Here is a 27,640-nt window from a genome sequence, read left to right as displayed (position 1 = left end):
ACATTCATAAAACTGGGGTAATACTTCTAACTCTCCTGTAGGATTATTTTGAAGATCAAATGACTTGATGCATGTGACACGTAGGGTCCAGTGTTGCACTCAGCACGTAGCTAGTTGCTATTACAGTGTTTAACCCAGAAAGCTTCCCCGTTTTACACTTTGAAGACTGAATCAGCCCTATGCCATCTGTGAAGTTTTGTTTGGTTTTGGGCTTTAAAATGGAAGCCACGTCTACCAAAAGGCTTTTGCTATACCATGATCCATTTTCCTGAGAAAATGTCTAGAAGAAGTGCCATCTTGTCTTATCATCAGTATTTTCATTCACACTGAACCAAATTGGCCATGATGGTGACCAGTGAAGCAAGTATTAATATCTCCTAAAAGCTCACTATTAAGAAGTTAATGAGCATACTGGAACTATTTAAGTAATAGTGACTGTTTACAATTTTGGGAAAACAACAATCTCATTTTCATTCCATTAAAGACAAAAGGAAATAAGGAATTTCAGTTAGATACATGGGAAGTATTTCCTAATGGTCACCAAAGTGAAATAAATTACCAATGGAGGAAGCAGCTTGTGATAGAAAGAGCACAGGAGACCCACGACCTGGTCTTGATGGTGTTCCTTTCCAGTTCTGTAGCTGAGGCAAAACACTTTAACCTCTCTGATGCTCAGTGTTTTCCTTTGTGAAATGTGGATAGTTAAATCTGAGACTCGTGAGATTGTTGTATCTAATAGGATGGAAAAAAAAGTGATTTGTAAAAACCATGATGTGTTATGCAAACCGAAGGTGGTGGTATTACTTTCTGGAGTTCTTTGAAAACATCAGACATCCCTGGATGACTTAAGTGTGTTCTTGCCTGAAGGCAGAAGAAAGACTAACTCATACTTCAGGGAGTGTATGTTTTCAGATCAAATTAGTACTGATGGTATTAGGTTTTGTATCAAATTGAAATTCAATGGCTATTTTTGGAAAGGCATTAAAGTGATGTAACAAAGGGGAAAATACTGAGAAAGCAGACATACCTTTTGTATAGGAAGACTTATTTACCATATTGATTATATGTTAAGTATAATTAATTATAACCAATAATAATGATGGTAACCACTGTGGTTTGCTAATAGAGCATTTCTAATAAGGCAAATTTGAATCCCCAGATGGGTCAATTAGCATAATGTCAGCCTTTACCCCAAGCTCTAATGAGGTCATGCAAATATATACCTGTATTCACAAGGAGAATAGAATGAAGACTGGAAAAAATTGCCCAGATGTTAAACCAGTATGGATAGAAAAACCCTAATTTTAGTGCATCTCTAGCTTTTTATTTTTTCCTTTAGCACACCTAGGATTTTTGCATTTTGTAACTAATTATCTGAACTTCTAGTTTTGCTTAGCAAATTAGTGGTGTAGGTCACTTGAAATGGTATTCCTACCTTCCTATAAAGCTGCTATCCTTCTAAAAAGTGTGATTATGATTACCCAGAGAAGGTTGTTTAATCGCCAGTGTGTTCCAACTCTGTATTTCCGAGTGCTTAAACTTTGCAGTGCTGTACTTGAAGATGACCCTGAGAACTACATACTTCTTACATGTGTTTTTCAGATGGGAAAATTGAGACATTTTTTTTCCCCCAGGACTTTCAGGTGAAGAGATTTTGGCTAATTTTATTTTTTTTTTAAAAAAAGGTGAGTAGCACAGCTGGATTTGTAATATAGAGGTCCTGATTCAAAGTTCTATATTTAATTTGTAGTCTTTTTTTATTTTTTAGTTTTTGGTTTATATGTAGTAAGTTTAGCCAGAGGCTGGGAAAGTAAACATTATGTCTGGATATTTAGCAAGATTGATAACTACACAATTACCTCTCCAGAAGTAAACTGGTTGTTTGAAATGACATTATTTGGATTAGTTTTAGTAACAAAGTCAGTCATATAATTTGATCCATTGGTGTCTATAGGCCTGCCTACAAAGAAAGGGTATCTAAGATTTTATAATTCTGATTAAGTTGTGGAATTTGACATAGGGTATCCTAAGAAACTGTGTGTTCTCATGTTGTGGAGAAGGTGGTGATCTCCACTTTGTGACCTGGAGGATGACGAGAAGGGTTCCTTGTCCCCACGATTTATCTTTCCCTGACAAACCTGTTTACTAAAATTAAACTCTTAAAGATTCCGACCATCTTCTGTATTGTAGAGAAGCTCATTCACACCATCATTTACCTTAGCAAGGATTCAGGCTTGAGGTTTTGAGGGAATGGAGTTAGGATTCCTCTTGGGCATCATCTTAGAACAAGGTAGTAAAGGGATTTGAAATTTTGATGAGGGAAAGAAAGGGAATATGCAAAGAATGGCTTTTGGATACTTACTTTGAGAGTTTATAGTATGGTGGTGAGGATCTGGCCTAACAGAAAGGAACACAAACACGCTGGGAGCCCAGAGGGTGGGGAAAGGTGAGCTAGAGGATGACAGAAAGCTAAGGAAGGGGAAGTGGAATTATTTAAAATAAAATTTAATTCCTGCTTTTGCTTATAGGTTTTCTTGTTGATACAGCTTTGGTTTAAAGAATGTTGTGTGTTCTCAAGAAAAAAATCAATTACTTTGAATACACGTGATTTTTTAATTTTATGTAACATTAAAAAACTACTTTCTTGTTGAAGACAGTTTCCTAAGAGATGACAGGCGGTGGCTCACGCCTGTAATCCCAGCACTTTGGGAGGCCGAGGTGGGCAGATCACGAGGTCAGGAGATCCAGACCATCCTGGCCAACACAGTGAAACCCTGTCTGTACTAAAAATACAAAAAAATTAGCTGGGCATGGAGGCGGGCGCCTGTAGTCCCAGCTACCCGGGAGACTGAGGCAGGAGAATCGCTTGAACCCGGGAGGTGGAGGTTGCAGTGAGCCAAGATCTCACCACTGCACTTCAGTCTGGGGGACAGAGCGAGACTCGGTCTCAAAAAAAAAAAAAAAAAGACATTCTTTTTGTACAACAGGGTTTCTTTACTTTTTAGTCATGTGATGGTGAACAGATTACCTAATCTCTCTAAATTTGGTTCTTTTTTAGTGATAATAACACCAGTCTGATTATTTCACTTGATTGGTGCAAGGATCAATTAGGATAATATGTATTAAAAATACAAACTGTAAAGTGCTCAACCAAATAAAAAACATTAAATATTGTGTGCAGTAAAGGTTGAAGGTTACATGCTTAGATTTGGGAGCCATATTACCTGGGTTTCAATCCTGGCTTTGTCCCTTTTTATCTGTGTGACACAGGGCAACTTAAAGTTTGTGTCTCAGTATTCTCCTTCATAAAACGTGAAAAATAATAACACCTACCTCATGTGGTGATGTGAAAATCAAAGAAGTTCATATACATAGTGGGCTTAAAGCAGTGCCTGGTGTAAAACAACATCATTCTAGCTGTTGTATTTTTTTGTGCATGTTAGCACAAAACTAAATGCTGAATTATTTCCATGGGAGTAGGTTACTGTGAAATTAAAGAAAAATATCTCATATTTATGCTTCAAGCACCATAGCTCTTTGCTTATCTAACAAATTCATATTTGATTATAAGCCATTAGTGACAGTTAATGCAAGGGACTATGTTTGAATTAAGCAGTTATGAGTATCCATCTCAGAAGCTTACTTCTCTTGATACTTGAATTAAGAGACTATTCTCATTAATGCCGACTTATTCAGATAAAGTTCACAGTGTTTTTGTCTTGTTCATCATGTTTATACCTTAAGTGAAAGGTTTCAACTGTAACTACACATTGGAAGCAACTGGGTCCCCCCGGACCAGTTCAGCTGGAAAATCTGGGGGTGGCACTCAGACCTTGGTGTTTTTTATAAAGATCCCCAAGTGATTTTAATGTGAGGCAGAATTTAAAACCATTGGCTTAGAGCAGTAGTGATTAAATATATACCTATATCGTTTAGTTTCTGACCTTGAGAGATAATTTTGTCATGTTTAAATAAAATAATGGCCAGGCACAGTGGCTCACGCCTGTAATCCTGGTGCTTTGGGACGCTGAGGTGGGTGAATCACTTAAGGTCTGGAGTTTGAGACCTGGGCAACATGATGAAATCCCCATCTCTACTAAAAATACAAAAAAAAAAAAAAAAAAAAAAAAAAAGCCGGTCATGGTGACACGTACCTGTAATCCCAGCTCCTCAATAGGCTGAGGCATTAGAACTTTTTGATCCTGGGAGGCAGAGGTTTCAGTGAGCTGAGATTGCACCATTGCACTCCAGCTTGAGCGACAGAGCAAGAGTCCATCTCAAAAAAATAATATGGCTCTCTATGGATGTTTCTTTAAAGGCAGACCTATTGTTTCTATTAAGGTTGTATCTTGTGAGTATATGTCACTAAGCAGAAATGAGAAGTTTGATTATTTTTAAATTATGTGTGTGGTTTTTTTTTGGCATGATGAAGTGCTGTGTGTATCAAATAAGAATATAGACTTGCAAAATGTGAAAGGTAAGAGGGAGCCTCAAAGGCATCTAGTGAAAGAGGACACACTTTGAAGTCAGTCCTGTTTTGGAGTGATTTATTTACTTACTGGATGTGTAATCTTGTGACACTTACTTAACCTCCCTGAGCTGCAGCTTCTTCATCTCTGTAAAATTGAGAAATACATGTATTTTGTGCGATGACAACTGTGTTTCACGCTGCACGCACACACACACACACATACACACACACACATCTTTACTCTCTGCCTCCTGCCTGATCCCCGCACCATCTGGCGCGGATATCCAGAGCAGGGACTGTGTGGGAGCCTCAGCGGGACTGTCTGAGCCTGCAGGGCCAGCTGCTGGGGACTGCTTTCTCCCACTCTTCAGGGATCATTTCTCTGGCTCTGTTGGGACTATTTCGTGGTTGGCTGTTTGGATCTCATGACCTTTCATGAGCATAACATTTAGTCTGTGGGGTTCAGTCACTGTTGGTCAAGTATAGTGAAGCTGTTAATGAGACTAGAGATGAAGATGGCTTTTTGCTGCCATATGATGGAGCCTTTTGGGTACCCTCTGTTGGTACCCACTGTTTGAACCCCAGAAAATATGTGTGCAGCACACTGATGGCTGCTTCCTCTTTCCAGCTGGCTTCCTCTCCATTGCTACTTCGTGTTGAGTTGGGACACTAGGCGGCCACTATCTGTCTTAGTTTGGGGGAAGGAGAGAAAAATTACAGACCTCTTGACTTTCTTTTTATGATAGTAGGAACAGTGGATTTTCTCCTTTCCCACCCTTGTCTCTTTGATCCTCCAGCATAGGGCTATAAAATTAGTAGGCCACTCAGCAATCCTGTTGCACATTTTTTGTCTACAAGAAAGGAAGCTCATGGGTGTTTCTTAGCAGCTGTAAAGTAAATGCCTGGGGTCTTGACCTTAGCTATGATATTTCAGCATCATTCCTACTCACTGGCAGGCCTGGCTTTAGTACTATCCTCAGCCTTAATTTTGAGAATTCTGCTTATATCACCGTCTCTCTCAACTGATCTTAATGTTTCATTGGAAATATTTATAAATCTGACTGCCATTTTTCTGAATTTTCCTCTGTTCCCTGGAATCGGTGTAAACTTCTCATAATGAGAAGTATCAGTAGCTTTATTGATTTTTTTCAGGTGATGAAGATCTTGAGACATTGTACCTGTGGGATGAGTTTTCTAATTGAAGACTGTGTTCCTCCACTAGATTATGAGACTCTTGAGGGTAGGAACCATGTTTTTCAGCTTAGCATAGCCATATCTCTCATTTATTACACACCTACTGTGTGTCAGAGATGTTGCTCTAATTATTTCAGTGCATTCCCATAAAAATAAGGTACACATATGTAACAAACCTGCACATTCTGCACTTGTATCCCAGAACTTAAAGTATAATAATAAAAAAATTTAAAAGGTCATTAAACTAAAAAAAAAATAAGGTACATATAAGGAATCTTGTTTCAGAAGAGCTTAAGTAAATTGCCCAAGGTCATCTAGCTAGTGAGTCATAGAACTTGCTTTTGAATTCAGTTTGACTTCACAACCTCTTTTCTAAATCATCTTTCCAAACTCCTTCTTGCAGAAAAGGACAGATGCACATAAGAGGACTGGGATCTTGGCCTGTAGAATGTTGGATAGTTCTCTTAAGTAGGAGACAGTTATGGAGCTGCATTCTTAAAGAAAAGGATAGACAGTTTGCATGTTTTCAAAGCCCTTGTTGTTCCCACTGATCTACATTGACTTGCATCACTGGCATACATGGACACTTAATAAAAGTTTGTTGAGAGCTGAACCCTACCACCCCAGAGGCAGAAGTCATCTGACGGAAGGCTTTGGCCCGTTTGTGGGTCTTCACTTCATGCTTTTTACTCAGGTCAGAGAGGCTGAGATTATGTGAATTTGTCTCTCACTGATAAGGCCATTGGTTGAGGCCGTCAGACACACTATGAAAACTGGAATGAATCCATGATGATAAGATATTCGGAGGGGCCAGGGCTGTGTTGAAGTCAGTCTTGGATTGCTGAAGTTAGGAGATGCTGTGCAGTCAGCCTCTATGCTTGTGGTTTAGGCTATTAGAATGTGGCAGCCCACTTTGGCAAGAAATAGGAAGTGCATAAATGCTTTATCAACCTGAAGCTTTGTTGGATGTGCTCAGAGAACATTTGTTTTTAATGTATCTGGAAACTATAAATTTAACTCCTGCTGGGAGTGGAAGTAATTGCTTCACACAAGAAAAAAGCTAGATCTTTGAAAGGCTTAACTCCTTTCACAAATATGTGCTTTTTAATGACTGGGAAATTCCTGGTACAGAAAAAAAATGTCCTTTTGTACAAATGAGGTCATTCTGTTCTTAACTGGCACTGTACACTCTAGTTCCTGCTTTCTGTTCCATGTTTTGTGACCAGAGGTTATTAGAAGGATCATCCCTCTGTGGATATCCACTGCTTTTTCAGTTTGTTGCCAAGGGGAAAGTTATCTTAGCTCAGGAACTGCCAAGCCAGTGCAAGAGGCCCAGATCCAAGGGGTACTGAGCTAGTGACTGATAATGATAGGATTTAGATTGGTCATGGATTAGGTTGTTAAAGCATGCTTTGTGTGTGCACTAGGATCCCTATGTCTGATTCATTCTCTTTAGATTTCTCAACCATTCCATTGCCTCTTCATTCAGGAATGATTTTTCTTTCCTAGGTGCATACCATTTACTCTGCTTTGAGTCTGTTTGGATGAGTAGAAACATTTGTGCCAGTCTGAGGCCTGGTATAAATGAAAAGCAGCTGCTGAAAGAAGTTGCTCTGTACCTCTCCTTTGAACACTTGGAAGCTGATTCCTCCTAAAATTAATTTGTGAATTGGTTTGACTAATGTGCAGTAGGTGTCTGAGGCCTTAGATTTGTGTGGTGAAAGGGTTCTCCTACATGGTAATGTAGAGTAGATCTCAGTAGATGCCCTTGATTCAATTTAAGCTCATTTTCCTCTAACTTTAACCATTGCCTACCAAGGAGGATGTTAAAGATTCGAAGAGTGTTGGGGGAGTGTTACATCTGTCTTGGATGTTTTTATAAAGAGGTGGACATGGAGTGGGTCTAAGTGAGATTTGACATAGACCTCTGGGGTCTCCTTTTTTTTTTTTTTTTTTTTGAGGCAGAGTCTCACTCAGTCACCCAGAATGGAGTGCAGTGGGGTGATCTTGGCTCACTGCAACCTCTGCCTCCTGGGTTCAAGCAATTCTCATGCCTCAGCCTCCCAGGCAGCTGGGACTACAGGCATGTACCACCATGCTCGCCTAATTTTTGCTACTTTTAGTAGAGACGGGGTTTCACCAATTTGGCAAGGATGGTCTTGAACTCTTGACCTCAAGTGATCCACATGCCTCGGCCTCCCAAAGTGCTGGGATTACAGGCGTGAGCCAGAGTGCCCAGCTCCTGGGGTCTCCTTTAGACGATATATTTTTAAGACAGCCACTTTGAAGGATTAGCAGTTGGAAATTGATATACTTATTAACTACTTCTTAGGTATCAGCACTGTGCTAGACCTTTTCTGCAGATTACCTTTTTAGAGGTAGAAGGCTACCATGCTGCCTTGCATCTTGAAGAGTTTATATTACATTCGCATTCCCCAAGAATTCATCCTCGGCTGTAATGGATCAATGTTTTGATGAGGCCTTGAGTGCTTTTTTCTGCTTAATTGACTACAGGTTTTTGTTATTTAAAACATTCTCTCTCTTGCTACTGAGAACTTGGTTCTTCTTATCATAACTTCCTAATAAAATCTAGGTTCTAGGATCTTGGTGTCGCATTCATGGCTCTCTAAGTCTGAAACTTAGTTCAGTCTCTGTTGCTTAATTTCTTGATCTGGGATTAAGATCCTCTGTCTTGAGCCATCGTGGAGAAGAGATTATGAAATGTGGTCATGAGCTGCTTAGATATTTGTTGCAGACCCCATTTTTTGCCTGAAGCACTTGTGGCCCATCCAGTATGCTCCAGAAAGAACCTTTGCTTGAATTCTCTTGGGACATGGAGAAGTCAGGCTGACTGCTGTGACAGTTGTGGCTGTGGGGCCCTGGATCACCTGCTTCCCATCCTACTCTGCCTTTTTGTTAGTCTCTCAAAGAACGGGAAAAAAAAAAGATCATTTAAGTTTAAAAATATCTCTTATTATAAAGTTGACTCTTTTAACTCAATTTATCACTGCTTGCTAGACCATCCTTGAAAACCTTGTTAAAATGTAGAGGAAAATATGAAGACGTGCCATTTCATTTCAGTTGGTCATTACCTCATGCAGATTACATATGCTGGAAAGGAAAAACCGTGACTCATGTTTCTGCAGGGCACCCTCCCTGCTACCCCCAAGGCCTGGGTTTATTGTAGGCAGCCAATGAGTATTTTATTGAACTTAATAGCTGGTACAAAAGAATTGAAGAACACATTCCTAGGAAATACTATCATAATTGAAATTGGGAAGTTCTGGGTAATTGCTGAATGCCTCATATTAGTTCCTGTGGGGAAAATACACGGCATGATGCAAAATGGGTTAATATTGTAGAAGGAAAACTCTCAAGAGATAAATCAGAAGCTTCACCTGTCTGCCTACGATACTCACAGTGGGAATGGTACTGATTTGCTGATAATATGTTTTTATTATTATTATTATTCTGTAGCCTCAGACGATACAGCAAACTCTCAAGAGGACACTGCAGTATTATGAACATCAAGTTATTGGGTAAGTAAAAATTGATTTTGGTTATTATTGGGGGCAAATTAAACGTAATTACTCAAACATAGCTGTTGAGTATGTGATTTTCTGCTACCCAGGTCAACCTTATTTTATAGTGGCTATGTTCTCAGTGTCGGGGGTGAAGGCTTATTGGGGGAGGTCCCTTGGAGTGATTTCTTTTGGCTTATTTGTGCTTCATTCTTTTAAATGAAATTACTTTCTGGTATTGCTTTTCCTTTTTTTTTCCTCAGTCTTCTCATGTTCTTACTCTTTTATTCCGATGTTGAATCATATAATTATGCCTTACTAATGTGGTAAGCTTCATTGGTACCAACCCAGATGCTTTGAATGGGATTTTAGAATCCTTAAGTAGAGTTTGATAAGAATCACTACAGCCTTAACACAGTTCAGTGAGAGGAATTAGTTTACTTAGAGTCACGTGCTACATATTTTTCTTTATTATCGCCTGTTTCTTGAGGTGGTTGTGACGTGGTGTAAAGTAAGAAGACTTGATGTCAAAAGACAGGACTTCAAGGCCTCATTAGCACATAGATCTTTTACTAAGTAACTTTATCTCTTTTTTAAAATGTGATGATAATAATAACTAAATCAAGGATTAGATGTAATGATTAAATGAGGTAATTTCTATGAAAGCATTTTGTAAACAGAGAACTCCAAAAGAGTATGAGGTACACCTCTAATTGGCTATGGCAGAAAGCAACTGGCAAATATGAAAGCCTAAATTTACTTACTCATGCAATCTAGCTTTTAGATTAATTTATTGACATTAGAGGCAATGTATATTTTTAATTTACCTTGTTAGGTAAATTAAGAATAAGAATACTTGTTAGTATTCTTTATATGGTACAGTGATTTATCTTTGTAAGATTTTAAGAACTTTTGAGAAGTCAAGATTCAAACTGTGGTACTTCTTGAACTGCTCTCAGGATCATTTAACATTTATGGCTAATAGTCATTGCCATAGGGATCAAGAACATAATTTTGGCTATTAGGGTATAGTGTGATTTTTTTTCCACAGAACAGAAGGGAAGAAATCTTAATGGAAAAATAATCTCAGTACCTAGTACAATGCCATATACTTTAAGTGCTTGATGATTATGTTAATTGTCATTTCAAAGGGAATTGCTTTGAAACTTTGTCATACTAATCCTCAAGAGTGTAGTTCTAGGAAAAACATATTATTTAAACTCAAGAGATGGCTTTTAGTTTGAGGCCACTAGTGATTTTAAATGGTTTATCCTAATGGAGATAAAGAATGTCAAATTAATCTTTCTCCACATATCCTAAAATAAAACTTAATCACTCTCATTGAATTTGCTGCTTTCAAAGTATGGTGTTTGGATTAAATTAGTTAGTATACTTAAAATAGTTCCTTGTATGTGGTGAGCACTACATACCTGTTTGCTCTTATGTTTATTGTTATTATTAATATTTTTATGACAATATCCATCATCAAAGCCTAATTTTCTGGGATTATGAATGCTCTTTCTCTTTTGAAATAAAATAACTGATGAAATAGTCTCATTTTTGAACTAAAGTATACCTTCAAGGCAAATTGGAGTGGGACTCTTATAATGTGATCAAAATAGATAACCAAACTATATTGCTATAATCAGAAAATTTTTTTCTCCATTGATAGAATGGAGGGAGTTCCCTTTTATCCAGCTGGCTGCCTCAGCCCTCCCCTTCTACCTATGTAGACATGGTCTGTGGTGCTTCTTTGTCTATTGGATGAATGGTCTTTTCCTAGTTCTGTTTATTGCATACACAGTATAAAGAAAACAGAGAGTTTGACTCCTCTATAAAGAGGGGTCTTGATGTCTGGCATGATTCAAATAGGCCTATTAGCATATTTTTGCTTGGGTGTTGGCTGATTTCTTGGACTTGAAGTACCTTTGCTCACTGACTTTATTTGCATTCACGCTGATGAAGACAAAGGGGGCTTGTTGGCAGCAATTTTGTCACGTTTGCCTTTCTTGACAGTATTCCCCTTTCTTGCCTTTTTTCTCATTGATGACTTTCCTGTCCAACTTCCTCTTTTGCCTTTTATTCTCCATCTTTCTACTTTTTATTTCTCTTTTCACAATCAAAAAAGCAGAGCAGCTAATATCACTCACCCGTGAACTAAAAAGTGTTTACAACTGTATGTTGTTCCTCTTAAGAAAGTACAATTTAAGGCTTTCTATCTCTAATTGTGAAAAAGAGTGTGTTTCTTAAAGGGACTTCGGAATCCCTGTATTGAGAATTGAGAATAAGTGCTGACAAGCATAATTTTAGTTATTTTTCGGCAGGTGAGGGTGGGAAGGAGATGCTTTTCCTAATCTCTGAAATGGGGCTTGCTTAAAGCTGTCTTGAAATAACTCAGCATTTAAATACTTTATGTTGAGGTGTTGAAGCAGAACAGGTAACAGAGTATGAGCTAGCCCTTCTCTTTTTAATTTAATTATCCTTCAACCACTAACCTTCTTTTCCTTTCCTTGAAAACTCTGCCCTTAATCTGTTTTGTTTATCAGAGCTCTAGGATTGTACAGTTCTGCTCCTTGGATTCTTATACTGGTTGCCCATAGAAACTCTCTGAGGCTTTTTTTGTCTGCCAAGACTGAGACTTCAACGCAGAGAGCAGCTGTTCCGGAGGGTCACAGACAGAAGGACTGGGAGGGAGTAGCTGATGGGGCTTCCTGTTAGGGAGTAAGATAGCCTCTCTGTACCTTATCCACTTTATCTTTAAACATTATTCTGTTCCTTAATTTATCCATTCACTTGTTCATTTATTTATTCATAGAGATCATTCAAGTTGGGGAGATGAGTGCTAAAATAATTTATTCATGCAATGTGATAAATCTTCTCTTCATCTCCACTATCGTCATCATCTCTCACCAAGACATTCTGGTCTAATTTTCTGGTTTCTACTTTTGTCCTCCAATATGTATTTCCACCACAGCAAAGCGATTAAAAAACTAGATCATGCCACCTTCTTACGTGAAACCAATGGTTCTCAAATGTTAATGTGCATCAGAATCACCTGCCAGCCTTGTTAAAACACGTATTACTGGGCCCTGCTCCCAGAAGTTCTGATTTTGTAGGTTCAGATAGGGCTCAAGAAACTGGCATTTCTGACAAGTTCCCAGGTAATGCTGATGCTGCTTGTCCAGGGATCACACTTTGAACCCCCTGCTTTAAACTATATAATGGCTTATTATGGTAGAATAAAGTCTAAATTCTTTCTGTGATCTGGCTTCTGCCTACCTCTGTAATTTCATCCCTTTTCACTTCCCTTTTTTTCACTTCATTTCAACCTTCTGTTGGTTTCTCAACTTACCAACCTTAGCTTCAGGGCCTTTGTATGTATCATTTCATTTTTATGTAATGCTCTTTCCCCAGATGTTTGCATGGCTTATTCTTTATATACATATAGGTCTCTGTTCAAATGTCTTCTCTACAGGAAAGCCTGCCCTGATCACCCTGTCTAAAGTATCTTTCCATCACCTACCTCAAACTCCAATCGTGTCAGGTTGACTTTGTGGAAAATTTTGATTACTATATAAACTCTACATATTCATGCTCACTTGGAGAGCTTCTTGTTCCCATAGCACTGTTTTTCCTCCACCTAGAATGAGTAAGGGGGCATTGAATGTGCATCTTCATGTTAGTTGCTCTTTAACTCAAACTTCTAGGGAGTGGACTAACTTTCTGGGTGGTGTGGGGTGGAAAGATCAGTGAGAAGCAGAAGAAGTCAGTAGGAGACGGGCAGGATTCACTTTAGAAATTAAAAGAAACTGAGGATAGAGGAATGTCTGTTTATAATGGTACTTTTTTTCTGATACAATTCTTGCCATTGTGCCCTTTCTTCTCTTTGTATGTTGTGGAAAGATTGTGTTTTGTAAGTAGACATATGAGACTTACTAGACATAAAGTCAGGTTTTGCTATGAATAATCTTGGAAAGGTTACTTAAAATCCCTGAGCCTCAGTTTTCTCATTTTAAAAATGGGAATAATAACAGGGTTGTAGTGAAGTTTAAATAAAATCTGAATGATAATAATGTATGAAGTCATATAATCACATAAAGTAGTTAACATAGTACCTGGTACACAAAGATAATCAATAAATGAATTGAATTATTGTTACTACTGTTAGTAAATGACTCTTTTGCAATTCAGCTTTTGTTGACTGTCTTCAGTTTATCCTCCTGCTGCAACCTTTTCCTGTCTTTCTTGGGCCTTTTAAAGTTTAGAATCTGTAGTTTAGCATCCGGAGCTGAACATGCCCAGTTCGTGTTCTAGCTACAGTTTTCCTCTTACAGAGAACATCTTTTTCGTTGATTTTTTTTTTTTGACTGAAATTTCTGTCTCTAGAGGGCTTTACCCAACTGCTCTCACTCATATTTCTACCACATGACTCCTACTGGTCTATGGCTCACAAAAATGGATTGCCATGGCAGGGTAGACGAAGCACAGTTTTCTTCAGTAAACTACTATGAGAGATATGATAATCTTTCTGAGATATAGTGTTCACTCACTATATATTTTAAACAATAAAGAAATACGTATTCAGAACCATGCCAGTAATTTTATCTTTTTTGTGTGTGTGCCAGAATAAGCATTGTTGTGTTAATATCATGGGTAGGACTGTTGCCAAACTCATATTAGTCTGGGACACCAATTCTTATAGTCATCTAAAATTAAATTGTATTGCTCCAATTATTAATGTGGGCCCTATGTTTGTTTTATACAGCCAACCTTCTGTTCTCTTTTTTTTTTTGACAATTGAGGAGAACTTAAGCCAGAGTAATTTCAGTAGAATTTCAGAGTGAAATTAATAGTGGGTGAATTCTGATTATTCTGGGAAACAAACTTCAAGGATATTACTTAAGCTTTCATGATCAGATTTTGTGGCTTATTTTAATCTAAAAATGATCTAGCTTCTTTTTCATATATTTACATAGAAAAAAACTATCTTTGAACATAAACAAATTAGACAAAAGCTAATATCTATTGATTGCTTACTGTGTTTGAGGAGATATGCTGGGCACTTTCCATCTTTTATTTAATCCTAAAAATATTGCATAAGAGTACTGTATTAAGCACATTTTACAGATGAAGAAATTGAGGCTGAGAGAAAAAAATACTTTTTTAAGGTCATTCTGATAAAAATGGTGGAGGTTGAATTAAAAATAACCCTGTGATTGTCGATGTGTTTAACATCTGTGCTCCCTGTTCCACCTCTTGAGTGACTCCTGCATTCTGGAAACTGTAGTAAGCATTTTGCCTAACTGGTTTATTGGAGTCTGATCTCAATGAGGTGTACAAACATGAAACCTTTTTATTTTTCCCTCCACTCACATCAAGCATGCTAGGATACATCCCCTTCAATATTAGGTTAGACAGATTGCTCTGTTTTCTAAGTATTTCCAAGAATTATGAAGTTCACTCTAGACCAATTTAAATCTTTACTCTGATATCCAGTCTGACTCTAATGTTCCTTTCTCTGTCTGGGTCAGGCCTTGGCCTAAGAGACTTGTAATGCAGGACAGAATGTATGATGTGGGTTTTCACTCCTCTTCTCCAGGCCATTCCTTTCTGTGTCCCTTTCTCTTCTGATGTATTGGGTGAAGCAGGAATGAAATGGAAAATGGAAAATTTCACTGGGGTTGTAGCAGTCCTCTCTTGGCTGTCATGCCCTCAACTGGAGTGCATGTATGAGTTCTGCCCTGACTGTTTCGGATGCCCCAGCTCCTGCATCTAAGGACTTCACTCTTGTGGTCTTGCTAGTGGGAGCCCTGTCCCTGGCTGGCAGCCTCTAGATTGGAAGAGCACCGTGACAACCAGACAAGTCAAGCTTGCCTCTCTCTTCCCTAACCCATGGGAAACTCACATATTTGCCCTGCCAAATGGTGGGCCTTTAGGTTGCTCCCAATTTTGCTCTATTTCTTTTCCTTGTCAATAACTTTCTCCAGAGTCTTTTTCCTCTTATCAGTCAGACAGGGGAGTATGATCAGGAAATCCACTGCCTCTGCAGACATTCACTGGGGAATGAGATGGGTAATCCCCAATCTCTACTAGCTGTGGACTCCCCTCACCAACTGGACTTCTGCAGGGAACACTCCCCTTTTCTCCTTTTCTAGGAGGTGAGGGGGAAAAGTACCATAGCACTCTCTTCCTAGGCCAACTCCTCACTCTTCTGAAAATTTTAATTTGAAGTCTTTCTGTTCCTTTGGTTCTGTAAGCTGGTGGTAGAGTGACAGGGGCAGTGGCTATTTAGTCTCGTCTTAAGTCCTGAAGAAGAGCTCTGGTCTTCTTGGCTACCCCTTTGGAATGTGGGAGGATTTGGCCTTTAATGTCCTCAGCTTTTTTGTCTTAGCTGTCATTCAGAGGCAACTCAAAAAGTCCCAGCCAATATCCAGTTACAGGCATTGTGTTATTTAGTCCTCACAAGAACTCTAGGAGGTACCTCCATTTTATGAGACAGGAAAGTTAGACTAACAGAGATTGGGTTACTTGCTCAAGATCTCACAGATAGAAAATGGTAAGACCGTGACTCAAATTCTGCCTGGTGTATGTTATTTATACACCATACTGCTATCTTCTTCTTTTTCTTTCTTTCTTTTTTTTTTTTTTTTTTTTTTTTTTTTTTGAGATAGAGTCTCACTCTGTCACCCAGGCTGGAGTGCAGTGGCGCAATCTTGGCTCACTGCAAGCTCCGCCTCCCGGGTTCATGCTATTCTTCTGCCTCAGCCTCCTGAGTAGCTGGGACTACAGGCACCTGCCACCACGCCTGGCTAATTTTTTGTATTTTTGGTAGAGATGGGGTTTCGCCGTGTTAGCCAGGATGGTCTCAATCTCCTGAACTCATGCTGCCCGCCTGGGCCTCCCAAAGTGCTGGGATTACAGGCGTGAGCCACCACACCCGGCCTATGCTGCTGTCTTCTTGACTGTGACAAAAGTTATGGTGTGTTTACTTTCAACACCATTGAATGCCAGGACACCAAATTAACATTGTTAACTTTTCCTTTTCTACGCAGCTTCCTTATAGAAACAGATCACTAGCCTTGATGAAGTGCTCACAGAGTGATACATTAGCTATACAAAGCTGATATATTTTTTGTTCTCCTCAATTTTTTTCACATATAGCTTTCTTGTTAAGAGTTGCCCCCAGTTCCAGGTCTACACTGCAAATGCTGATGTGAATGGTGGGTTATGCCAGAATTATGTCTCAAAGCTTCACTTATTTTAAAATGTGATTATGATGAAAGCATAGACTGTGTGTGCTTGTGTGTGTGTATATGAGTTGCATTCGCAGATGCTTTCAAAAATTTCTCCTTATGCTAATTTTGTTTTCTTCTTAGTTACAGGGATGCAGAAAAGAATTTCCACAATATCTCTAACAGATGCTCCTATGCAGACCACTCCAACAAAGAAGAAATTGAAGATGTCTCAGGAATTCTTCAGTGTACTGCTAATATACTCGGTATATGAACTATATATTTATATGGTTGAGAGAGAATGAAAGAGAGGGAAAGTCGAGGTGGAAAGGTTTCATGTTCTACCAAAGAGAGATGTGGAGAATATGGCAAGTTGAGACCCAGACCTTGTGAAGTGATGGGTGTTAACTCTCCTGAAGATGTTTGAGTGGAAATTGCTTGCATGACACTTACTTAGAGATGGAAAAACATCAAAACAAAAATACTTAAATTCCAGGGAAACAATTTCAAATATTCACATGTGAATAGTATTAGCTTTGTATAATCCATATTTCTTTGGCCCTTATTCTCAGCTAAAGTTGTAGGATCTTTTTTTCCTCTCATTCATACTCTATTATTTCTGGGAGGTCCTGGTTGGGGCAGAAGGGTGGCCCACAGGTACTCTTAACACCGTACGATCCAACGTTCCTTTCTGTGGCCTTGTCAGTGAAGCAGGTCATCTACTGAGGTGTCTGTGCCCTACTTGGGGTTGGGGGAGTGTCCATCTTAAATATATTTGTACTTATGACAGAGGGGCTGTTTTTGGATGCTCTAACATGGCTAAAAGGTACTGTTGTAGATTGCAGCCAATTATACAGCCGTAAGCTACCATAACTGAGCTGTACTGCCATACTACCTGACGTTCTTGGTGTGTGAGAGCTACATTGTATTCCATGCAAAGTATTCTAAAAGAAATATTTTTTTCCTAATGTCTTACAGATGTTTCTAGTGAGGAATTTCTCTTTAAGTTCTTTTTGGAATTCTTTTTTCTTTATGACCCATGGGGTGCTGGAGGGTGCTAGTGGGGAATAACAAATCTTAGTGAGCGACTCTACACAGAATGCAGAATCTCTTTTGGGGTCAGGTGGTGGACAATAGGGCAAACCAATTTGCATGTTCCTTCCTTTCCTTTAAAGTATTTTCCCTGGAGACATCTGAGTTTTTCCTACAAACAGTTTCCAGGTCACCCCAACCCAAGAGTCTGTCAGATTTTTTAAACATGTCAGACTTCTAGAGGTAGATTTCTTTTACATTCAAGCCGGGAATCCAGCTGCTGGTTGGCTACATTTTCATCCTAGGTAACTTTTGTAAACACAAAATTGTATAACAAGAAAATGTATACCTTTTGTGAGGGGATGTATATAGATGTTAGTGGTTTGTCTATAACAGCATGCAGGACAGTGATGGGTAGTGAAAAGGAGGCCAGAGATTCATCACCTTAATCTTAGAACAACTGCAGGGATGTCACAATACCCAAGTAAATCTTATGACTGGAGAAAATAAGGGATAAGATTAAAAGAGACATTACCTAAGAGCTGTTTAAAGTTTTCTGATTTTATATTTTCAAGGACTCTCCTTTCAGTGACATCTATTTCTCTTAATGCATTGTGATTTCAAGGGGTGGGGTGATGATGTCACACTAAAAGGGATGTATCAGAATCTCAGTGAAGGGATGTTTAATATTTTGAGAAGTTGCTTCTTATCCAGTTTCTAAACATTTTCCTGACCCTCACATCTTTCTTCTTTATGCTCCCTATTTTTAGAATCACTGAGTTAGAGGGAATAGGAGGTGTTCAAAGATAATGATTATATTGGGGTGCTAAAGGCAGTTGGACTGTGGCTTGTAAATGAATGTGCAGAATTTCCACGGAAAGAAACCCTGGGTCAAACAATTTGAAATGGTGACCACCAGGGGACACTGGTGGCCCAGCACAGCTTAGTTACCCTTCGAAGATTGCCCTAAGATGTTGGATTTATCACCTTTGGGGAGTGTGATTAGAATATTGGTGGACTGAGATTGGCAAACATATATTTCTTTTACCTTCTTAACCTATTACAGGGTTGTATTAGAGTCTGGAAATGTGTTGGTTTATTCACTTATTTGTATATTATTTATACTTCATCATCAAAAAAGACTTGAAGTCATAGATCACAAAATATGATCATAGTAGCAATTTTTCTCCTTCCAAAATGAGCATTTCTACCTACTTAGTATAAACAACTCCTCTAGAAATTTTGGTCATTTACTGGCTCTTCAGGTTGAAATTTGCATTTAGAGGGTGGCATGGAATAAAAATGAGGATGTGAGGAGAGGGAGAAAGTGAGTTGGAGAAGACCTGTTATGCCTCTGTTACTCATTTGTTCTCTCGCCTCTTCCGTGGGACTCCCTGGGAGCGCATGTTGTGCCCTACAGGGTGTTTCATGCCTCTGGAGTAATGGGAAAGAACTGCTTCCAGATATCAAAATGTTTGCTGTCTGTTTCCCTTTTGTTGGCTTAGAAACTGGTTGTTTCTATCTTCTGTCTCATCATTTACAAATTACAGATGTTGATTATGGTCTGTTTCTTGCCATCTCTTCACCACATTTTGGTGCTTTGGCAATTGCTGTGATAATGGAGGCTGGGCCCTTGAAACTGTGGCCATGCAAGAAAGATAGTAGACAGTGCCCTCCCTGCTGGAGGACTTTAGAGTTAAATTTATTGCTTTATTTGGTACGTAATGTCTTTTGCATACCAAAATGATCTAATTTTAGTTGTCCAAAAAATAGAAAATCTCTTCTAGCCCTAATCTGCAAAGCCTATTTTTAGCTCAAATTAAATAGTAGAAATGTGTTTATGCTCTATGAGGCAACATTTAGTATTTTCTTGGAAATTGTAATGGTTGAATGGTATGATGAAGCATGTATTAAAGCATGTGTACCATGTTTTCTGCTGAAATGTTGCTACTTGTTCTTATGGCTTGGGTTTACATAGTGTTGTAGGCAGGGAGACAAAGTGAGTAGGAGAGTTAAGGGAGAAGGATGATAAATTGCATAGTCTCCTTTGTCATAACAAGTTAAATATAAATGAAGTTATGACTATTTCAGTTTTAACAAGTTCTAATACTATTAAGGGTGTTGTGGGTGTTTCAGTTGTTGTAGAGCTTTAAGGAGGTACAAGATGGAGGAGTTGGGTTGTAGGAAAAAGACTTCCCACAGTAGTTTAGAGAACAAATACAAATGAGAGCTCTAGGTTAATTCATTTACTGATGAGTTACAGCATATAAAGACTTGCAGGTTTAGGAAGCGTCAGTTATTTGCTAAGTATTGCTCAAAGTATAGTTTTATACTGCCCTTGCTAAGTGCATTTCCTCTCAAAATAGTCAAGAAGTGCATAGTTCTGAAAAGATATTCATTAATGTTTTCCTCTGTTTTAAAGGTCTCTCTCTGTCAGAGTGTTGCTTTATCTTCTCTAAAAACGTAACACATTTAAGTCAGAATGGGAGCAATGTTATCATGGGATTATTTTGTTGGGAGAGGGCTAGTAAGGAGGATAGAGGAAATGACCTTTGGGGCTTATTCCTCACAATATTTTCTTAGTATCAGGGATCCTGAAATACTGTGAAATCATTTATAAGATGCCACTGATTCCACAATCTTTAGCTGGTATGGAACTCTGTTTTTTTTATAAGTAATAATTTTTTGCTTATATGTCAACTTGTATATACTTTTTTGTTTCACCATGATTTGTAATGTGTATTTAGGAGCCTTTTAATTAGTCATAAAATTGTGAAGAATTAGCTTAAGGTTAGGTTAAGACTAACTTGGAGATTTTCTGGGAATAATTAAATAATATACTTGTTTGGTAGATGAGAATATGTTTAACATATTTGTTATCTTGGAGAATTAGTGTAGTAACAACTTACCATATTTATTGGTGAATTAAGATTAATAGCAATAAATAACTTCTGCCAATATAGTTCTTGTTACTATAACTTGGTAACTGATCAATTTCCTCTTTCATTAAAAGTAAATATTTTCAGTATTTTACTAAAATGAATTGGAATTAAGGTAGTTGGAGGGGAAATTACTTAATAATGTTACTATAACATAGTGATTTAGAGCAAGACTGGAGCAAGACTACTTGGGTTGAAAATGCATCTCAGCTACTTACTAGCTGTATGAACTGGAATGATTTACTTCATCTTTCCTTACCTCATATTTCTTATTTGCAAAATGGAGATAATATAATTGCACACTTCCTAGAGTTGCCAAGACGATTAAATGAGTTAATTTATATCAAGTACATACTTAGAACAGCATGGTATATAACAAACAAATGGAACATAAATGTTTGCTTTTATTATTATTGAGTATTCCCCAAATAATGTTTGCATCAGACGCAGGAGGTTTGCTTACTGTTTTAGGTGAGAAAATTGATACTTTGCAAGGTTAACTAACTTGTTGATATCTTTGGTCAGAGTTAACGAGCCACAGAGGCAGAATTTAAATTCATTTCAGTCTGATTCCAAACCTCATGTTCTTCTCATTACTTTGTGCTGCCTTCCAGAGTTGTTGACTGTGTCATCACTCCTCTGATGCTAATTACACACCATCTTTCCAGTTCTCCGAATTCTTAGAATCATCATGATGTCACATTTTGCTTAGTGCATTGCTCTTTCAAATGTGCTTGGGATAGTTGCTTGTATGAGACAGACTTCTTGTCAGTATTGAGGAAAGTTCAGTTGCATTGCAATTTGGATCATTTCAGTTTAGAAACTAGGATTATTCTTTAGATTTTAGGTGTTGAAAAAGCAAACTAAGGGTGATGGTGTTTCCCATCACAACACAAACATGGTTTCATAGCTATGCTATAGTAAACACTGTGCCAGGATTTTGCTCAGATTTCAAGCTGATCTTGCTACGTACCTGGCCTGATATGTTAGACATCATTAGGCCAGCACAAAACCTGCAAAAAGGCTGTGTTTCTAATGTTGTTGATTTCTTTTATTTTTTATTTATTTTTATTTCATTTTATTTTATTTTATTTTATTTTATTATTATACTCTAAGTTTTAGGGTACATGTGCACAATGTGCAGGTTTGTTACATATGTATACATGTGCCATGTTGGTGTGCTGCACCCATTAACTCGTCATTTAGCATTAGGTATATCTCCTAATGCTATCCCTCCCACCTCCCCCCACCCCACAACAGTCCCCAGAGTGTGATGTTCCCCTTCCTGTGTCCATGTGTTCTCATTGTTCAATTCCCACGTATGAGTGAGAACATGCGGTTGTTTGGTTTTTTGTCCTTGTGATAGTTTACTGAGAATGATGATTTCCAGTTTCATCCATGTCCCTACAAAGGACATGAACTCATCCTTTTTTATGGCTGCATAGTATTGCATGGTGTATATGTGCCACATTTTCTTAATCCAGTCTATCATTGATGGATATTTGGGTTGGTTCCAAATCTTTGCTATTGTGAATAGTGCCGCAATAAACATACGTGTGCACGTGTCTTTATAGCAGCATGATTTATAGTCCTTTGGGTATATACCCAGTAATGGGATGGCTGGGTCAAATGGTATTTCTAGTTCTAGATCCCTGAGGAATCTCCACACTGACTTCCACAATGGTTGAACTAGTTTACAGTCCCACCAACAGTGTAAAAGTGTTCCTATTTCTCCACATCCTCTCCAGCACCTGTTGTTTCCTGACTTTTGAATGATGGCCATTCTAACTGGTGTGAGATGATATCTCATTGTGGTTTTGATTTGCATTTCTCTGATGGCCAGTGATGATGAGCGTTTTTGCATGTGTTTTTTTGGCTGCATAAATGTCTTCTTTTGAAAAGTGTCTGTTCATGTCCTTTGCCCGCTTTTTGATGGGGTTGTTTGTTTTTTTCTTGTAAATTTGTTTGAGTTCATTGTAGATTCTGGATATTAGCCCTTTGTCAGATGAGTAGGTTGTGAAAATTTTCTCCCATTCTCTAGGTTGTCTGTTCACTCTGATGGTAGTTTCTTTTGCTGTGCAGAAGCTCTTTAGTTTAATTAGATCCCATTTGTCAATTTTGGCTTTTGTGGCCATTGCTTTTGGTGTTTTAGACATGAAGTCCTTGCCCATGCCTATGTCCTGAATGGTATTGCCTAGGTTTTCTTCTAGGGTTTTTATGGTTTTAGGTCTAACATGTAAGTCTTTAATCCATCTTGAATTAATTTTTGTATAAGGTGTAAGGAAGGGATCCAGTTTCAGCTTTCTACATATGGCTAGCCAGTTTTCCCAGCACCATTTATTAAATAGGGAATCCTTTCCCTATTTCTTGTTTTTGTCAGGTTTGTCAAAGATCAGATAGTTGTAGATATGTGGCATTATTTCTGAGGGCTCTGTTCTGTTCCATTGATCTATATCTCTGTTGTGGTACCAGTACCATGCTGTTTTGGTTACTGTAGCCTTGTAGTATAGTTTGAAGTCAAATAGCGTGATGCCTCCAGCTTTGTTCTTTTGAGTTAGGATTGACTTGGCGATGTGGGCTCTTTTTTGGTTCTATATGAACTTTAAAGTAGATTTTTCCAATTCTGTGAAGAAAGTCATTGGTAGCTCGATGGGGATGGCATTGAATCTATAAATTACCTTGGGCAGTATGGCCATTTTCACGATATTGATTCTTCCAACCCATGAGCATGGAATGTTCTTCCATTTGTTTGTATCCTCTTTTATTTCATTGAGCAGTGGTTTGTAGTTCTCCTTGAAGAGGTCCTTCACATCCCTTGTAAGTTGGATTCCTAGGTATTTTATTCTCTTTGAAGCAATTGTGAATGGGAGTTCACTCATGATTTGGCTCTCTGTCTGTTATTGGTGTATAAGAATGCTTGTGATTTTTGTACATTGATTTTGTATCCTGAGACTTTGCTGAAGTTGCTTATCAGCTTAAGGAGATTTTGGGCTGAGACAGTGGGGTTTTCTAGATATACAATCATGTCATCTGCAAACAGGGACAATTTGACTTCCTCTTTTCCTAATTGAATACCCTTTATTTCCTTCTCCTGCCTAATTGCCCTGGCCAGAACTTCCAACACTATGTGGAATAGGAGTGGTGAGAGAGGGCATCCCTGTCTTGTGCCAGTTTTCAAAGGGAATGCTTGCAGTTTTTGCCCATTCAGTATCATATTGGCTGTGGGTTTGTCAGAGATAGCTCTTATTATTTTGAGATATGTCCCATCAATACCTAATTTATTGAGAGTTTTTAGCATGAAGGGCTGTTGAATTTTCTCAAAGGCCTTTTCTGCATCTATTGAGATAATCATGTGGTTTTTGTCTTTGGTTCTGTTTATATGCTGGATTACATTTATTGATTTGCATATGTTGAACCAGCCTTGTTTCCCAGGGATGAAGCCCACTTGATCATGGTGGATAAGCTTTTTGATGTGCTGCTGGATTCGGTTTGCCAGTATTTTATTGAGGATTTTTGCATCAATGTTCATCAGGGATATTGGTCTAAAATTCTCTTTTTTGGTTGTGCTGCCAGGCTTTGGTATCAGGATGATGCTGGCCTCATAAAATGAGTTAGGGAGGATTCCCTCTTTTTCTATTGATTGGAATATTTTCAGAAGGAATGGTACCGGTTCCTCCTGGTACCTCTGGTAGAATTCGGCTGTGAATCCATCAGGTCCTGGACTCTTTTTGGTTGGTAAGCTATTGATTATTGCAACAATTTCAGAGCCTGTTATTGGTCTATTTAGAGATTCAGCTTCTTCCTGGTTTAGTCTTGGGAGGGTGTATTTGTTGAGGAATTTATCCATTTCTTCTAGATTTTCTAGTTTATTTGTGTAGAGGTGTTTGTAGTATTTTTTGATGGTAGTTTGTATTTCTGTGGGATCAGTGGTGATATCCCCTTTATCATTTTTTATTGTGTCTATTTGATTCTTCTCACTTCTTTATTAGTGTTGGTAGCGGTCTATGAATTTTGTTGATCGTTTCAAAAAACCAGCTCCTGGATTCATTAATTTTTTGAAGGGTGTTTTGTGTCTCTATTTCCCTCAGTTCTGCCCTGATTTTAGTTATTTCTTGCCTTCTGCTAGCTTTTGAATGTGTTTGCTCTTGCTTTTCTAGTTCTTTTAATTGTGATGTTAGGGTGTCCATTTTGGATCTTTCCTGCTTTCTCTTGTGGGCATTTAGTGCTATAAATTTCCCTCTAGACACTGCTTTGAACGTGTCCCAGAGATTCTGGTATGTTGTGTCTTGGTTCTCGTTGGTTTCAAAGAACATCTTTATTTCTGCCTTCATTTCGTTATGTACCCAATAGTCATTCAGGAGCAGGTTGTTCAGTTTCCATGTAGTTGAGCGGTTTTGAGTGAGTTTCTTAATCCTTAGTTCTAGTTTGAATGTACTGTGGTCTGAGAGACAGTTTGTTATAATTTCTGTTCTTTAACATTGGCTGAGGAGAGCTTTATTTCCAACTATGTGGTCAATTTTGGAATAGGTGTGGTGTGGTGCTGAAAAAAATGTATATTCTGTTGATTTGGGGTGGAGAGTTCTGTAGATGTTTATTAGGTCTGCTTGGTGCAGAGCTGAGTTCAATTCCTGAGTATCCTTGTTAACTTTCTGTCTCATTGATCTGTCTAATGTTGACAGTGGGGTGTTAAAGTCTCCCTTTATTATTGTGTGGGAGTCTAAGTCTCTTTGTAGGTCACTCAGGACTTGTTTTATGAGTCTAGGTGCTCCTGTATTGGGTGCATATATATTTAGGATAGTTAGCTCTTCTTGTTGAATTGATCTCTTTACCATTATGTAATGGCCTTCTTTGTCCTTTTGATCTTTGTTGGTTTAAAGTCTATTTTATCAGAGAGTAGGATTGCAACCCCTGCCTTTTTTTGTTTTCCATTTGCTTAGTAGATCTTCCTCCATCCTTTTATTTTGAGCCTCTGTGTGTTTCTCCACGTGAGATGGGTTTCCTGAATATAGCACACTGATGGGCTTGACTCTTTATGCAATTTGCCAGTCTGTGTCTTTTAATTGGAGCATTTGGTCCACTTACATTTAAAGTTAATATGGTTATGTGTGAATTTGATCCTGTGATTATGAATTTAGCTGGTCATTTTGCTTGTTAGTTGATGCAGTTTCTTCCTAGCCTGGATGATCTTTACAATTTGGCATGATTTTGCAGTGGCTGGTACCGGTTGTTCCTTTCCATGTTTAGTGCTTCCTTCAGGAGCTCTTTTAGGGCAGGCCTGGTGGTGACAAAATCTCTCAGCATTTGCTTGTCTGTAAAGTATTTTATTTCTCCTTCACTTATGAAGCTTAGTTTGGCTGGGTATGAAATTCTGGTTTGAAGAATGTTGAATATTGGCCTCCACTCTCTTCTGGCTTGTAGAGTTTCTGCTGAGAGATCTGCTGTTAGTCTGATGGGCTTCCCTTTGTGGATAACCGGACATTTCTCTCTGGCTGCCATTAACATTTTTTCCTTCATTTCAACTTTGGTGAATCTGACAATTATGTGTCTTGGAGTTGCTCTTCTTGAGGAGTATCTTTGTCGCGTTCTCTGTATTTCCTGAATCTGAATGTTGGCCTGCCTTGCTAGATTGGGGAAGTTCTCCTGGATAATATCCTGCAGAGTGTTTTTCAACTTGGTTCCATTCTCCCCGTCACTTTCCGGTACACCAATCAGACGTGGATTTGGTCTTTTCACATAGTCCCATATTTCTTGGAGGCTTTGTTCATTTCTTTTTATTCTTTTTTCTCTAAACTTCCCTTCTCACTTCATTTCATTCATTTCATCTTCCATCACTGATACCCTTTCTTCCAGTCGATCGCATTGGCTCCTGGGGCTTCTGCATTCTTCACGTAGTTCTCGAGCCTTGGCTTTCAGCTCCATCAGCTCCTTTAAGCACTTCTCTGTATTGGTTATTCTAGTTATAAATTCGTCTAAATTTTTTTCAAAGTTTTTAACTTCTCTGCCTTTGGTTTGAATTTCCTCCTGTAGCTCGGAGTAGTTTGATTGTCTGAAGCCTTCTTCTCTCAACTTGTCAAAGTCATTCTCCATCCAGCTTTGTTCCATTGCTGGTGAGGAACTGTATTCCTTTGGAGGGGGAGAGGTGCTCTGCTTTTTAGAGTTTCCAGTTTTTCTGCTCTGTTTTTTCCCCATCTTTCTGGTTTTATCTACTTTTGGTCTTTGATGATGGTGATGTACAGATGGGTTTTTGGTGTGGATGTCCTTTCTGTTTGCTAGTTTTCCTTCTACCAGACAGGACCCTCAGCTGCAGGTCTGTTGGAGTTTACTAGAGGTCCACTCCAGACCCTGTTTGGCTGGGTGTCAGCAGCAGTGGCTGCAGAACAGCGGATTTTCGTGAACCGCGAATGCTGCTGCCTGATCATTCCTTTGGAAGTTTTGTCTCAGAGGAGTACCTGGCCATGTGAGCTGTCAGTCTGCCCCTACTTGGAGGTGCCTCCCAGTTAGGCTGCTCAGGGGTCAGGGGTCAGGGACCCACTTGAGGAGGCAGTCTGTCTGTTCTCAGATCTCCAGCTGCGTGCTGGGAGAACCACTACTGTCTTCAAAGCTGTGAGACAGGGACATTTAAGTCTGCAGAGGTTACTACTGTCTTTTTGTTTGTCTGTGCCCTGCCCCCGGAGGTGGAGCCTACAGAGGCAGGCAGGCCTCTGAGCTGTGGTGGGCTCCACCCAGTTCAAGCTTCCTGGCTGCTTTGTTTTCCTAAGCAAGCCTGGGCAATGGCGGGCGCCCCTCCCCCAGGCTCACTGCCACCTTGCAGTTTGATCTCAGACTGCTGTGCTAGCAATCAGTGAGACTCTGTGGGCATAGGACCCTCTGAGCCAGGTGCGGGATATAATCTCCTGGTGTGCCGTTTTTTAAGCCCGTCGGAAAAGCGCAGTATTAAGGTGGGAGTGACCTGATTTTCCAGGTGCCGTCTGTCACCCCTTTCTTTGACTAGGAAAGGGAACTTCCTGACCCCTTGAGCTTCCCAAGTGAGGCAATGCTTCACCCTGCTTTGGCTAGTGCAGGGTGCACTGCACCCACTGTCCTGCGCCCACTGTCTGGCACTCCCTGGTGAGATGAACTGGGTACCTCAGATGGAAATGCAGAAATCACTCGTCTTCTGCGTCTCTCACGCTGGGAGCTGTAGACTGGAGCTGTTCCTATTTGGCCATCTTGGCTCCCTCCTGTTGATTTCTTTTAATGGAAAAGTTTAAG

At 39.0% G+C, this 27,640-nt stretch overlaps 1 protein-coding gene across 3 annotated transcripts in view; it reads left to right on the top strand.

The window, feature by feature from the left end:
* The window catches only part of GUCY1A2 (guanylate cyclase 1 soluble subunit alpha 2), a 365,900-nt gene that overhangs the window by 22,974 nt on the left and 315,286 nt on the right, over positions 1–27,640 (top strand). For all 3 annotated transcript variants that reach the window (XM_055272969.2, XM_055272968.2, XM_055272971.2), the window contains exons 2-3: positions 9,143–9,204; positions 16,563–16,684. In XM_055272969.2, the coding sequence (XP_055128944.1) occupies positions 9,143–9,204; positions 16,563–16,684 (184 nt within the window). The remainder of the gene's footprint in view (positions 1–9,142; positions 9,205–16,562; positions 16,685–27,640) is intronic.

This window comes from Symphalangus syndactylus, chromosome 3, assembly GCF_028878055.3.
Source record: "Symphalangus syndactylus isolate Jambi chromosome 3, NHGRI_mSymSyn1-v2.1_pri, whole genome shotgun sequence".
NCBI classification, from domain to species: Eukaryota; Metazoa; Chordata; class Mammalia; order Primates; family Hylobatidae; genus Symphalangus; species Symphalangus syndactylus.
Note: the sequence above shows the minus strand (reverse complement) of the source record. Positions and strands in the feature narration are given on the sequence as shown.